This window comes from Phoenix dactylifera, chromosome 12 (assembly GCF_009389715.1).
Source record: "Phoenix dactylifera cultivar Barhee BC4 chromosome 12, palm_55x_up_171113_PBpolish2nd_filt_p, whole genome shotgun sequence".
Classification (NCBI taxonomy): domain Eukaryota; kingdom Viridiplantae; phylum Streptophyta; class Magnoliopsida; order Arecales; family Arecaceae; genus Phoenix; species Phoenix dactylifera.
Window position 1 is genome coordinate 530735 of NC_052403.1, and position 15054 is coordinate 545788.

The 15054-nt window shown below is 44.3% G+C and overlaps 2 protein-coding genes across 2 annotated transcripts; one reads left to right on the plus strand and one right to left on the minus strand.

Annotated features, from left to right (window-relative positions):
* The first annotated feature begins 1406 nt into the window (after window positions 1–1406).
* On the plus strand, window positions 1407–3531 carry LOC103713712 (fructokinase-like 1, chloroplastic). The gene is made up of 2 exons (XM_026807190.2): window positions 1407–2366; window positions 2602–3531. Exons 1-2 carry the CDS (start codon window positions 1503–1505, stop codon window positions 3292–3294), a joined length of 1557 nt encoding a protein of 518 aa, XP_026662991.2. The 5' UTR covers window positions 1407–1502; the 3' UTR covers window positions 3295–3531.
* A 297-nt stretch (window positions 3532–3828) lies between these two features.
* On the minus strand, window positions 3829–9437 carry LOC103713714 (O-fucosyltransferase 19-like). Its single transcript, XM_008800729.4, has 8 exons — window positions 7790–9437; window positions 5917–5989; window positions 5751–5821; window positions 5587–5675; window positions 5373–5505; window positions 5059–5288; window positions 4507–4983; window positions 3829–4386 (listed from the first exon to the last, which is right to left on the minus strand). The coding sequence occupies exons 1-8, from the start codon at window positions 8249–8251 to the stop codon at window positions 4188–4190; spliced, it is 1734 nt and encodes a 577-aa protein (XP_008798951.2). The 5' UTR covers window positions 8252–9437; the 3' UTR covers window positions 3829–4187.
* Window positions 9438–15054: the final 5617 nt, after the last annotated feature.

Consider the following 15054-nt stretch of genomic DNA (forward strand, 5'->3'; position numbering starts at 1 on the left):
CATAGGTTCACAGAATCCAAAGGAACGTCGGCCCGTCAGGATTCTCTCTCGATCTATTACACTGTTGAGACCTCTGGTGTCTCGGTAGCTGCCTTTTTTTTTTCCTTCTGTGTTTTGGTTTTTGTTTCTTTTAACTTTTGAAGGGAGAAAGTGAGGGAACACTGCAACTGAATATGGGTCATGTGCCAGTTTTCTGTAATGGAATTGGATTTTGGAAGAAGGTCTGGGATTTTTTTTGTCCTCGTGAGAGGGGAGCTGGGAGACACCGAGTTCCGTCCAATCAATCATATAGATAAAAAATAGTGTGTCATGGGTCATTTGTTCTGATTGGAGCTCAATTGCAAAGTCTTTCAAGTCATGGGTCACCCAGCACCTCATAATTATGAAATGACCAAATTAGATTTACCCAAATTTTTTTCCAAAAATACAAAAAAATTGGACTCGATCGGACCCGGACCCGACCCGAATCAGACCCGGACCCGACCCGAACCCGACTCGGACCCGACCCGACCCAACCCGATCTTCAACCGGGTCGGGTCCAGGTCCAAAATTGGGACCCGAACAAAAAACCGGGTCGGATCGGGGTCACCTAGGACCCGACCCGACCCGACCCATTTGCACCCCTAGTCCTATTGCATCCCGTCGAAGGGATGGTACATACTTCAGCGGTAGGGAAACCAGAAAGGCTCGGGATTTCTCCAGAACGGATCGGCCGTCCACACCTCGAAGGAATCCCCCCGCCTCCTCACCTCCATGAATACTCTCTCTCTCTCTCTCTCTCTTATATTTATTTTACTAAAATAATTTAAGTAGGTATATATTAAAAAAAATAAAAATAAATCGGCCTTTCAGAGTAATTAGCCAAGAGTTTTACCGATTTTTCTCTAAAACGTGTTTGGCCTAAAATGCCACGACTCTAATATCTTAAAGCAAAATGTGGCACCCATCTATAACTAATAACTGCTCTAGCCTACCTTAGTTCAGCCCCCGCATAAATAAACGCTCTTTATCTAGGAGGCAACGATTTGAGCAATTTCAAGCTTTCTTTCTGCAAAATTCGATCAATCTCTTTTCTAGAGCTGACCTGCATCCTCTTGTAATCAAAGTTGTCGCTCATTCCTCGCGGCTGCGGTTTCGGATCAAGCATCTTCGACCCCTTCTCCTTTTTTGGTGAGAAACGACCCCTTCTCCTTCGATGTAGGCGTTGGAAAGTGAATGACCTAACCGATTATCCGTTAGAATTCACAAGGGGGAGGAAATGAGACGGAGGAAGACAGCCTACTAATAAGGGCCGGGTCGTCGAGGGTCTTGGGTCCGATTTGATCTGGACCTGGCCCTAAACCCCTGATCTGTCTGCAGGCCTACGGGCCGACGGTAACGAAAACGGTCGCTATTGTTGCTTGCTGTTGAAGTAGCGGATAAAGGAAGCAGAGAGAGAGAGAGAGCCCCGGGTTGCTGCCTTGGAGCAGCAGAGCAGATCTACCCGATCCCTAGATCCTCCCATGGCCTCCTTCCAGCTTCATAACCTCTACTTCTCCGTTCCATTCCCAGCTTTTCGCGAAACCTCCAATCTCAAAAGATGGGATTTAGCCGGCCACTCGAGGTTCCATAAATTTATCAGGGCAGAGCCCCATCTCCCGTCCAGTCTCCACAAATCCCTTGGAAGGCAGGCCTCAAGAGCTTCCGTTGATACCGGAAACGGAGCTCCAGAAGCTCCCAAACCGTCTCGCAGAGGTAGAAAGAAGTCCACGGCTTCCGCTCCTTCTCCTTCTCCCTCTCCCTCTCCTCCCAAAGGAACAAGAAGATCCAGGAAGAAGCCAGAAGCGGTAGAAGAATCCCAAAACGAGGAAGAAAAACCACCACCATTAGCAATAGACGAAGACGAGGAGGAGGAGGACTTCGACGATGGGATGGACTTCCCCTACGGATCACCCCCTTTAATCTGCTGCTTCGGCGCCGCACAGAGGGAGTTCGTGCCAACGGTCCGGGTCTCCGAGCAGCAGATGCACCCGGACCAGTACTCCTCTTGGAAGGCTCTCCAGTGGAACCCGCCCGAGTTCGTCCGAGCCCCCGGCGGCCCTCCGTCCAACGTCGCTATCTCCCATGTCCGGCTCGGCGGCCGCGCTGCCTTCATGGGGAAAGTCGGGGATGACGACTTGGGGAATGATCTCGTGTACCGCATGAACTTGGAGAAGGTCCAGACCCGGGCTGTCAAGATCGATCCAGCAGTCAAGACCGCGGCTTCCTACATGAAGATCGGATTTCGGGACCATGGCGGTCGGAAGAAGTTGGTGGCCGAGACTGTCAAGACTTGCGCCGAGGATTCTCTCCTGAAATCCGAAATCGATGTTGCCGTTTTGAAAGAGGTAAAAAAAACGCTCGGTTTTTCTTCCAATTTTCGGCAAACTTTTTATACAGGTATATTGACGGTGGTTTCTTCTGCAAGTTGGAGGAAGTAGGAAAAAATTAGACTTTTGATTTTAAAAAAACATGGTAGAACACCATCATTCCCTTAATCTTTCTCTTCTGGAATTAAAACTCAAGTGAGTGGAAGAAGAAACTTGCATGAACTGGAATTCATTCATGTGAAAAAATCTGCAGGCTAGGATATTTCATTTCAGCTCCGGGGTATTGCTGACACCTACCATGCATTCTGCCCTCTTCAGGGCCATCGCATTGTCGAAGAAGTACAGCAGCAACGTGTTCTTTGATCTGAACCTGCCGCTGCCGCTATGGAGCTCTAGAGAGGAGACCCGGGAAGTGATCAATAAGGCATGGAGCAAAGCCGACCTCATCGAAGTGTCGAGACAGGAGCTGGAATTCCTGTTGGATGAAGAGTACTATGAGAAGAAGCGCAACTACAGGCCTCAATACTATTGCGAATCCTACGAGCAGACAAAGAACAGGCGAGACTGTCATCATTATACCCGGGAAGAGATTGCTCCTCTCTGGCATGATGGAATAAAGATCTTGTTCGTGACGGATGGGACGCTTCGGATCCATTACTACACCCCCAAGTTCGATGGGGCGGTGGTGGGGACTGAGGATGTGCTTATAACCCCATATACATGCGATCGAACGGGTTCCGGCGATGCCGTCGTCGCTGCGATCATGAGGAAGCTGGCGATACATCCGGAGATGTGTGAGGATCAGGATCTCCTGGAAAGGCAGCTCCGCTTCGCTGTTGCTGCTGGGATCATTTCGCAATGGACAATTGGTGCTGTCAGAGGCTTCCCGACGGAGAGTGCGACGCAAAATCTGAAAGAGCAAGTTTATGTTCCTTCCATGTGGTGAGATTTCTGCCAGCTGCGTGAGAACTCATAGATACAAACGGATTTATCGCATCGCAGCTCTGGCAGAAAGATCTAAAGGCGGTAGGATGTAGTTTCCTTGCCAATCAATTTTGGATTTAGACTGATAGAGCTAGATGTTATGAATTGATCATCTTACATAAACTACTTGTACCACCACATTGTTGCACATTGTTTTGCTAATCTCAAATCGTGGAGTGAGGACTCCGAATTTGGCAGATGTGCAATCCAGAGAAATTGCTTGTTCTTTGCAAATAAATAATAATAATAAAAAACAGAGACAAGAATTCAGAGAACTGGCCATATCTCATGAACATAATAGTCCTCTTGAGTTTACCAGAATGAATGTTGCCATCAATGAATTGAGATAATGCAAAAGTAAGAAACTCCGAAGCTGTATTGATTGATGTTGCTTTAAATGCTCATCTCAACTTCAAATTTAAATTTTTCCAATCACAGGCACAAGATCAAATTGCATAACAAACAAATTGATTGTAGTCACCACCATTCAGACATCTAAAAAAAAAGGATCATAAATTATTCAAATTAGAGGATCGTCATACAGAACAAAAGGAATTTCAAAGAAAGAATCAAATGAATTGCAAAAGGAAATGTTGTTGTACAAAGTAATGCCCTTGTTGAAACAAGCAATTCTAACAAACCCTATATGGGGAAAAAATTAAAAAAAAATAAATCTATACACTTTATCCACCTAAATGTACAACAAGAATTGTATTCGTAATTTAACCTTTTTTGAACTTCAGCCGGAAACAAACTGATCATATGAAAGAAACCTCTACAACTGTCCATGATGTTTTGATGTTGCAAATGTTGAACTTTGCAAAATGAAACCAAAAATATATTTCGTTGATAACTTTATCTGTATGTTTTTTTGCACAAACAGCCAGGTAGAGGATTGGCATAAAAGTACTCCTCTAGTCGTGGAGTTTCTCCTCCTCTTCTTTCATATGGACCTCCAAGTCGATTAGCATGATCCCTCTTCACCTTATGTGTGAATTTGTCCCACGTTATTGCTCCTTCATCCAGCTGATCTATTAATTTCATGAACCTTTGTCTGGGGACATGTCAAAAATTTCAACTTTAGAATGCACATAGAATCAAAAATAGATCGAACCTAATATACTACTTGAACATTCAAAAAATTGATTGGACCAACTATACCACTTCATCATACCTATTAGGATTGATTGTCTTGAGAAATCCTTCAAATCTTCTATGACCTTCCACAGCTTTAGCCATATTACCATCATAGGTATACACAAAAACATCACTTTTCAGAGCTACAAGATAGTCTAGAGCAGCAAGCTGGTTTTGGTGCATCATAAAAGGCTTCAATTCCTCGGTTGTTGCTAAACTATCATGTGCATGAATATTTGGATATTCTGCCCTTAGTGCATTCATGCTATTGGTACCGTAAATTTTTCCTGCAACAATATAAATATTTGTTGTGGAAGGATAGCCCATAGCCTTTAAAAATATAGCAACTTCTCGGGGAGTCATTGGGCAACCCCCTTGCATTCTTCTCTCTTCGCTATTAATTTCTTTCTCCTTCCAATGCTTCACACTATAACGCAAATCTTGTAGCTCTTTAGCCTCTTGTAATGTCAGATTGTGGTTGCAACCAGTAAATGAGAGCATGTCCTTCTCATATCTGAAATATTGATGAACTTATTACTGAAAAATTAGATAGTTTTGTATATGCTTATTAAAATTTATAATGGTATACCTTAAATGGAGTGCAATATAATGGTTGCTTTCATTTTTCAACCTCTCAACAAGTTTCTTCCCCAATTCTTCAATTTGTGGTGTGTATCGAAGTGCCTTGTAATTCGCACGACATCGAATCTTTTGAAGTGAAGGTGGAAGGCCATTGTTGGCAAGCCGAGAGTCTGAATGAGTAAACATGACCACCTTATACTTCTTCAAGATTGGCGCAAAAGCTTTATAATAGAAAGCCTATAAAAAATATTGATTATAATATTGGTTCGACAAGAAATTATCAAAAAAAAAAAGTAAAACAACTATCTCTCAATACATTACCTTAGACCAGGAGATAGGCGCTCTTCGATAGGGCCTCATTGCTGCATATTTTCGTGGAAGAGATTTCACGATCATTATATCATCTTTAAGGACATCAATGAAGTGCTTCATATCAAATATATCTTTAAATTCACTGCAAAAATCAAACTTTAAAAAGATCCCTCGAGCATATAGTTTTGTTTATAGTTACTCGAACAATAGAGATATTAAATACCTTCGATCTGTCCAAAAGGAATGATGATCCAGTGTAGGAATTACAAGTGTTGCATTCATTAGCTTTGCTATGGCAACCATATCACTAATCTGTTTTCAAAGAAATAGAAGTTGAGCTATGCAACATTATTTAGTTGTAATTGAGTTAGGGAGATTGATACGTACTCCCATTCTCATCTGATTCAAGCCACCATTAGCATGAAACATCAGATATCCAGCCGTGACATCACTAGTCCCTATAACAAGAATGTTGTTGAAATGGTTAAACTAAGAATGCTGTAAATAAAAGCACAAAAAAAATCATCAAAATAATGAATAGTTAAGAGCTGACTTTGATGTTTTCTTGGACGTTCAATGCATTGTCGGTAGCCATCACTATGTGGTTTCATCCAAATCTCAGGGATCTGTGAACATGAAATAAGAGAATTTTAGGCATATATCACAACCTATAAGACAATGGAAATCAAATGGTTAGTGTTAACCATTGCAGTATCATACTTATGTAGTTTAGTTAAAATATGTACTTGAAAGGCAACATTTACCAACCAATCAAGAATGCAAAATCAATAATGCTTACACGATTAGGTTTAATGCTACACAAGTTTCAAACTACTTGGATGGTCATCTTAGAAGTTGATCAAAATTCAAGATACTTCTTCACAAAAAAAGTTCGATTCAAAGGAAGAAGAAGTAGAAGTAGAAAACAGAATAGAAACATCATTTGATTCATTAATCTTCAGAAAGAAACTTAAAAGAAAAAAGAAAAGGAAAGTTTTAACACTAAGTAAAAAATGAGGAATTTATGAAAAATTGCACACCCCACTATGTAATTGTGCACCTGTGCGTTACAATCAATTTGTTATTTAACTGGAAGATCTAGAGCTCATTATCGAGACTTTAGACTGTATAGACCCATATTTGAAGAACTGGTTTGATTAAACCAAACTTTAACAAATTAACATCATCAATATAAAGCACTGATTTGGATTTATTTGTCTTGAAAAATATGCACTTCTAACTCTCAATTAAATAGGGAAATTTGTATATAGAAAAAAGAAAAAAAAGACTCCTAAATAGAGATAAAAATATATATAATAAAATTTATATGTAGGAAAAGGAGAAATTCAAACTCTCAAATGGAGATAGAAGAAATGTTTATAATGCATTAGTAATTACTGAAAATATTTATCTATATCTATATAATAATTATAAGTTAACTAGCTTTGTGTAACTTTGATCAACCAATGATGACATTCTTGATATTTCTCCGTCTAAATTGGAACTTTAGGAATATAATCATCATTAAATATCCTAAACTTTGAAAAATGAATGTGAATAACAAAAATTTTCTAAATTCTTAGCAATATCTTCTTCTCAAATTTCAAAATTAATATGCAAATAATCTGATAATTATATAAATTCTAGATTTTTAGGAAGTGTACTGCAAATTTTTGAGAAAAAGTTGCTATTATTGCAAAGTAATTTTTAATTTCCAATTCATATAAGTTATAATGTTTATTTCACGCATAATAGATAATTCTTTCAAATTTTTCAAATAATTACTATAAATCACATAGTTATTTAATATATCTATTTAAGTATTCATTTATATATTCTAATATTAAAACAGAACTCCTCAACTAAAGCTTGCATCAGAATATTGTGCATCGCTATACCATCACATGCATCACACATGGCAATGCATGGGTTAAGATATTGTCCAATTTTATACCACCACATATATCACAGATGGCACATTTAGGGTTAAGAAGATATAGTTATATTTAAAGTTAATATCTCATCAAAAAAGTTTAGATGAATCATAAGTAATAATTAAGAAATCAGCACAAATTATGCTGCATACCAGATATCTTTTTTAGAGAGAAATATATCAATTAAAATTTTATAAAAAAATATTCTAGAGCTCCTAGAGAAAAACAAATTTTCATGTCAAAAAAGCCAGGAGATCGATCAGAAAAAAAAAATGGAATCCATATAAACAATAAAAGGACAAAATCAAAAGTTATCATAATAATAGCATGATTATAAAAGACAATAAAAAGGGCAAAACCAAGAACTCCAATAATAAAAGGGCAAAATCAAAAGTGTAATTATAATAATAATAATAGCACGATTATTTATAATTCCAAATGAAGGACTCCAATAAATTAAAATGAAATAAGTTTTAAATCGACGTGACGTACCGGAGGTGGATGGCGGCTCCGGGCCATCCCCTCGATCTCCCACATAGCGCTCAACGCCTCCTCACGACCGCCCATCTGGTGGACCGCACTCTGCCGTTCCGAGAAACTACCAATCCGGTGTGAAATCAAGAACGCCGAAAGCGCCACCAGCGACAGGAGGACGGCGAACACTAGCGCCCCAATATTCCACGCGCTCCATCTCCCCAATCTCCCCCCGCCACCTCCGCCGCCGCCGCTGCCGGCGGCCTTGCCGGCCGTCCTCCGCAAGAAGAGCGATCTCAACGCCGAGATCCGCCCGGGAGCCGGCGAGTGGGCGCGGGCGTCGGTGTCCTCCTCGTCGTCGTCCTCGGACTGGAACGACCTCTCCGGTTCGCCGGAGTCCGTCAGACGCCGCCTCGGGCCGGAGATGATGGGACTGGTGGTGGCTGCGTTCGTCGGGATGGCCCCGGCGATCGTGACCATGGCCGGAATTTCCGAGGATTAATTTGTTTCTAACACCAAGAGATAGAGAAAGGGAGAAGGGATTGGAGATTGAGAAGAAAGGGGGGGAGAAAAGCCCGGGAAACGACGGTGATGGTGGGCGTTAAAGAACCGCCTCTTGTCTCTCCCTCGTTCTTGTTTTGCCGCGATGGTGTTTGCACTCCGAAATCCGTGGTGCGGGGGACGCGCGGTGAGGAGCCACACCACTTTCTCTCTTACTCTCACGTTTCCGTACTTTTCTTCTTCTACTTCTTATATAGATAGCATGGGATTATTGAATTCCGCTCATCTATAGATAGCAAACCCAAAGGATTTAGTAGTCTCGGAAAGATAATTTTTACGGATACAAGCCCGTTATACTTAGCAAACGGCCTTCAAAGGAGGCTTTTTAGTATTGTTGAAGAAGGAAACCTTCCCACGCGGAGACGTCTGCGACTATGATACATGTGTTTAAGGGATCTAATGGAGATGGTGATTAAGAGAGAGCCATCCGATCTATCATCGTTGTTCGTACTACGTGTACCTTGTACAATCGATCAGAAAAATTAGTTTGAAAGGAAAAAAAAAAATTATAATTCTTCGTATGTGGTATTTTTTGTCCGTTTCCTCCTAACGCGTCAAGTGTGGATCATCGGGAGCCGGCTAGCCCGCAGAATGTTCTGCCACTAGGCAATGGTTGACGCGGTGTTTGTACTTTTCTCGCGGCCAGGAAGCTTACCTCGTATCTTTCTAGATCCAGTTGCGTTTGAAAAGGGTAAGTGCAGTTAAAAGTTACAATCTGTTCTCCAGCCACTGGATAAATCTATCGATTTTGCCATTGGATGGATAAATTAATTTTGTTTAAACTAGCTCAGTTGTTGATTTTTGTTCCCCATAAGCAAACTAGGGTATTCTGGCTTGTTCTTTTTATGCAATACTATGTTTAATGAGGGTCTCATCCAAAACACTATGTTTAATGAGGGCATAACGAAGCCCCTTTCAGGTTGTGCAAAATATATCATAAGGGTAGGTGACTCAAAAAAAAAATAGCAATGGTGCAAACACACATTTAACATCCTTCTCTACGCTGCTTGTCGTTGGATTAATGGCAACTTGGTGGAGGAGGATTTGCCTAATTATTTGGGAATTTGGAAAATCTATGGCCAAATCTCGAGGAGGTAGAGAGGTTCCCTTGCTTATGTTGGACAATGGAACCTGTTGCTGGAAATTGGACCCGGGGGCGGCCGCGAACCGAGGAGGAGGAGGAGCTCCGGCGAACACTGGCGGGCGGCGATCCGTCGGCGGGCGGCGTCCTCCGTGGGGGGGCCTGCAAGAAGCCGGTGGCCGGGCTGTGAGCTGGAAATTGGACCCGGGGGCGGCCGCGAACCGAGGAGGAGGAGGAGCTCCGGCGAACACTGGCGGGCGGCGATCCGTCGGCGGGCGGCGTCCTCCGTGGGGGGCCTGCAAGAAAGCCGGTGGCCGGGCTTTTCCGGCGCCGGCCCTCCCATGCCTAAGTCAGAGGGGGGCTTAATTTTGGAGAAGAGAGAGGGACTGTATTTCCAAGTCCGAAGCCTCCCTTGAGAGGAAGAAGCCTCTAGCCCCCTTTTTAGAGGGAGAAGCTCCCCTTTTATAGGGAGAGTGGCAGGATTACCTGTGATGTGACTGGGCGAATTAATGGGTTACCGTCACGATTGGACGTGGGCGTAGAAGTAATGAGTTGCCGTGGATGGCCCGTTCCCATCATGGGAGGAGATGGCGTGCAGCCAGAGCTTGCTTGAGGCGCACAGTGCAGTACATTCTTGGGAATGATGAGGCGTTGACAGTTGTAGCAGAGTATGGTTCCTGATTAATATGTCGTGGCGTGGCCGGCAAGTAAAACATGGTGCGGTAAGGCTGCTGCAGGGCATGGCCGCAGCATATAGATAACGAGGCCGGCCTTCTGAGGTCAGCTCAGCCTTCTGGTCTCGTCCTACTGGTCTTAGCCTTCTGTGCTCGGCCTGCTGTGCTCGGCCTGCTGTGCTCGGCCTTCTGGTCTCGGCCTGCTGAGCTCGGCCTTCTGAGCTCGGCAGCCTTCTGAGCTCGGCTTGCATGAGCTCGGCTCGGCTTTCTGAGCTCGGCCTGCATGGTGAGCTCGATCTTGCTGACGGATTTGGGTGCTATAATTGCATTTGTGGGGTGGTCCATTTTTCCCCCAACACTACCCCCCGACTTCCGAGTTCGAGCAGCTTTTTGGCTCGGGCGAAGGAAGTAGTCTAGTCGTCGATCATCCTGTAACATAGCCAAATATATATGGAGATGTGCGTGCCAAGTAGGATGTACCTCTCATGCAATTGGAGTTAAGTGCTCCAAGTTGACTCAGCGGCCTTCTTTGGCCTTGTCTGTTGACGATCAAGCCGAAATCGAGCCGAGCTCGATAGTCGATGGAGATCGAGCCGAGCTCGATTAGTCGATGGAGATCGAGCCGAGCTCGATTAGTCGATGGAGATCGAGCCGAGCTCGATTAGTCGATGGAGATCGAGCCGAGCTCGATAGTCGATGGAGATCGAGCCGAGCTCGATTAGTCGATGGAGATCGAGCCGAGCTCGATAGTCGATGGAGATCGAGCCGAGCTCGATTAGTCGATGGAGATCGAGCCGAGCTCGATTAGTCGATGTAGCATGACGTTAATCCTTTAACTGGGGGATCCGAGCTTGGTCGAGAATCCGATCTTGGAGACATACGGGAGATGGACTTCATTCGTTGGCGATCGTGCGCCCTTATTCGGAGCGGGGCGACGTTGGAGATAGAGATACCCGTAGGTCGTTTTTTTGGATTCTCCGACCTGAAAATAGATAAAATATTGAAATTATTTGAAGCCAAAGTGGCGTCCTGTACCTTTTGGAGATATTTTGATGGCTCCTGAGCTCCAAAGTCCCTCAGGACTTGGCTCAGCACCGGCCTTCTTTGGCTCGATTTTCTGGGAGGTGTTCTGCACTCGGGCTTCTGAGCTCGCGCTTATGAGCTCAGCAGCCTTCTGGTCTCGGCCTTCTGAGCTCGGCCTGGATGAGACTGCTGCAGGTCGTGGCTGCAGCATGTGGATGACGAGCTCGGCCTTCTGAGCTCGGCTCGGCCTGCATGAGCTCGGCCTGGATGAGACTGCTGCAGGTCGTGGCTGCAGCATGTGGATGACGAGCTCGGCCTTCTGAGCTCGGCTCGGCCTGCATGAGCTTGGCCTGGATGAGCTCGGCAGCCCTCTGTGCACGGCCGGGGCTTCGGTGATGGCGACGCTCTGAAGGAGAGCAACGTCACGAGCGCCGTCGTAAGGACTTACACCCATGAGGAGGGAGTACATAACTCTCCTTCTCCAGACCTCAGCTTTTATTTCTCTTTCCCTCCAACTCGTTGATGTGAGACTTGGGCTACTACTTCTCACTAGTTGCCCCCACGTACGTCGTTGTAGCGGGAGCCATGCCTGATTCGAGATGGCTCGGGAGAAAGTTTCTTCCTCTGCTTAACATGAACCCGTGGAGGCGGCACAGGAGGAGCCTCCACTTGTTGCAGGCTTTGGGCTGCAATGGCTAGCGCTTGGACTTGCTGCACTAGCGCGTCGAAGTGCTCGGATTGGACTTGTGGAGTTTGATCTGCCGGAGGTCTTGGTGGTGGATTCTGGACTAAGCGCCCGGGGCTTGGAGCATGATGCTGAGAGGCGTTAAAGACTCCTCTGCTCCTTAGTTTCATGGCCGCAACTCGGGCCCTTCCTCTAGCGCCAACTGTTGCTGGAAATTGGACCCGGGGGCGGCCGCGAACCGAGGAGGAGGAGGAGCTCCGGCGAACACTGGCGGGCGGCGATCCGTCGGCGGGCGGCGTCCTCCGTGGGGGCCTGCAAGAAAGCCGGTGGCCGGGCTTTTCCGGCGCCGGCCCTCCGATGCCTAAGTCAGAGGGGGGCTTAATTTTGGAGAAGGAGAGGGACTGTATTTCCAAGTCCGAAGCCTCCCTTGGGAGGAAGAAGCCTCCAGCCCCCTTTTTAGAGGGAGAAGCTCCCCTTTTATAGGGAGAGTGGCAGGGTTACCTGTGATGTGACTGGGCGAATTAATGGGTTACCGTCACGATTGGACGTGGGCGTAGAAGTAATGAGTTGCCGTGGATGGCCCGTTCCCATCATGGGAGGAGATGGCGTGCAGCCAGAGCTTGCTTGAGGCGCACAGTGCAGTACATTCTTGGGAATGATGAGGCGTTGACAGTCGTAGCAGAGTATGGTTCCTGATTAATATGTCGTGGCGTGGCCGGCAAGTAAAACATGGTGCGGTAAGGCTGCTGCAGGGCATGGCCGCAGCATATAGATAACGAGGCCGGCCTTCTGAGGTCAGCTCAGCCTTCTGGTCTCGTCCTGCTGGTCTTAACCTTCTGTGCTCGGCCTACTGTGCTCGGCCTGCTGTGCTCGGCCTTCTGGTCTCGGCCTGCTGAGCTCGGCCTTCTGAGCTCGGCAGCCTTCTGAGCTCGGCTTGCATGAGCTCGGCTCGGCTTTCTGAGCTCGGCCTGCATGGTGAGCTCGATCTTGCTGACGAATTTGGGTGCTATAATTGCATTTGTGGGGTGGTCCATTTTTCCCCCAACAGAACCATTACACGTCAAAGGGTGACAGTATCAGCTAGATTACAGGGGATATATACTAAAGAACGATGGAACCATTGCACATCAAAAGGTGACAGTATCAACTAGATTACAGGAGATATATACTAAAGAACGATGTAACCATTACACATCAAAGGGTGACAGTATCAGCTAGATTACAGAGGATATATACTAAAGATCCACACATATTGATTAACCGGTTCGCCACTTTGTTCTCAACTATTCGATCCTGCAACTTGCACCTTTAATCTACTTGTCTATTTACATGCAACATGCACAACAACGATAATTGTTCTATTCTCATTTATAGATGTAAATATGACCTCTCTCTCTCTCTCTCTCTCTCTCTCTCTCTCTCTCTCTCTCTCTCTATCTCTATCTCTATCTCTTCTGTTTTTCCTCTTGTGCTGAACAGCTTTGTAAGGTTTCCACCTCAATACTTGGGTGCCTCGAAATTGCATTGCAACCAATCTACCGTTTCTTACTTTGTAGCGTCATCTCTCTCTATAAGTGGATGCACCAGCCGAGAAAAGAATACTTTTTAGGACAGATTTGTCAATTAAAATATAAATTTTCCGGGGGTTATATATGCTACTATGCATCTACTGAACTTGATATTACAGTCCCCGCAATTGTAAGTGCCTCGGCTGGTGCTATATATATATATTGTAATTTTTACATACACCAGAGGTCTATATTTTTTACATTTTTATTAATTTTAATCTAGTTCAAGCAAACGAAGTGCCGGACAAGTTCAGATTTAACAGACGCATCATTAATAAATACATATTTATTAATAACAATGCTTCTCCTAGATTTGAACTAGTCCTGGAACATGGACTGATAGGACCTTCAAATTTATGCTTCAACTAGATGTCAGGGGCCCAGGGCCGAGAGGGAAATTTCAGAAGACACGTCAAGCGATAAAGCTGAGTTGAGATCCTCTACGGTCGAGTCCGTGATTGGTGGCATAAAAGTCCAGGAAGACACGTACCTTCTTCCCACAGGCAGTTTTAATGTCCAATCCGGTTTCATAGAGCACTTGAATGCCACGTTTCTCCAACTTTCCAAATTAAATGAGTTATGCGTGCATCTGTCTCTCTCCACCTCTATCTCTAGTGTGTGTGCGTGTATACACACACACACTATATATGTATGTGCGTAAATGTGTATATATGGACATACATGGGTAGGGTAGAACTGGGGCCAGCATTCACTCAAAGACGGTGGCAGAACGCAGATGGGCCCGACTGTAGTCGTATACGACATTTGGATGGCCGCGTCTAGCTGGACGGACCCAATAGATACCATACATGACCCGGATCCACCGAACATGATAGAAAGTTACATGCACGAGAGAAAGATATTTGGCCCGGATGCACCGAACATGATAGAAAGTTGCATGCACGACAGAAAGATATTTCAATACACAACCCTATCAGAAGAAGATTTTCTTTTAAAAAAATTAAAAAAAAAAATCCATAAACCATGTCGGAATTCATTTGGACCAAAGATCAGTGCAAATTTGGATAGAAAATAAAATACATGTGGAGGTTGCGAATGCTGTTAAAAAGAAAAGCCATTTACCTTCAACGACTATTTTGACGAGACATGCATGTATGATATTTGATTGAGTAAGCAAATAATTTACTTCGAAAGCAGCCAATTTCTTTTTTCTTAGAAAATAAAAAAGTAGAGTCGAGGTCACAATTCCTGTTCAGTAGAGATGCCAACAGGCATACAAGAGATTCTACATCTCATTGGTTTGGAAAAGTGCATTGCATACAACTCTTTTCCTGTTTTCTGCGCCTAGCAATCTATCCGCCAGATACATTCCGAATTCTAAACAATGACGTATTCACAATTAGCAAACATGCAGCAAGTGAAGGTGAATCAGCAGGGAAGATATACATCGTCCATTAATATCTAAAGGCAGGGCTATTGACAGTGATCCCACCTAGCTCTGGATGTAACTTTATATATATATATATATATATATATATATATATATATATATATATATATATGATCCACGTTAAGAGATTGACTTTTTTTTTCCTCCTCTCTTGTGGAATGGATTCAACAGAACATTCGGAGAAGCCCCGTCTCACAAACCTTGCATCATATGTATAGAGCTTCTAAATCATACTAATAATAAGATCAATCATTTGGCTCCAGCATGATATCCAACATGG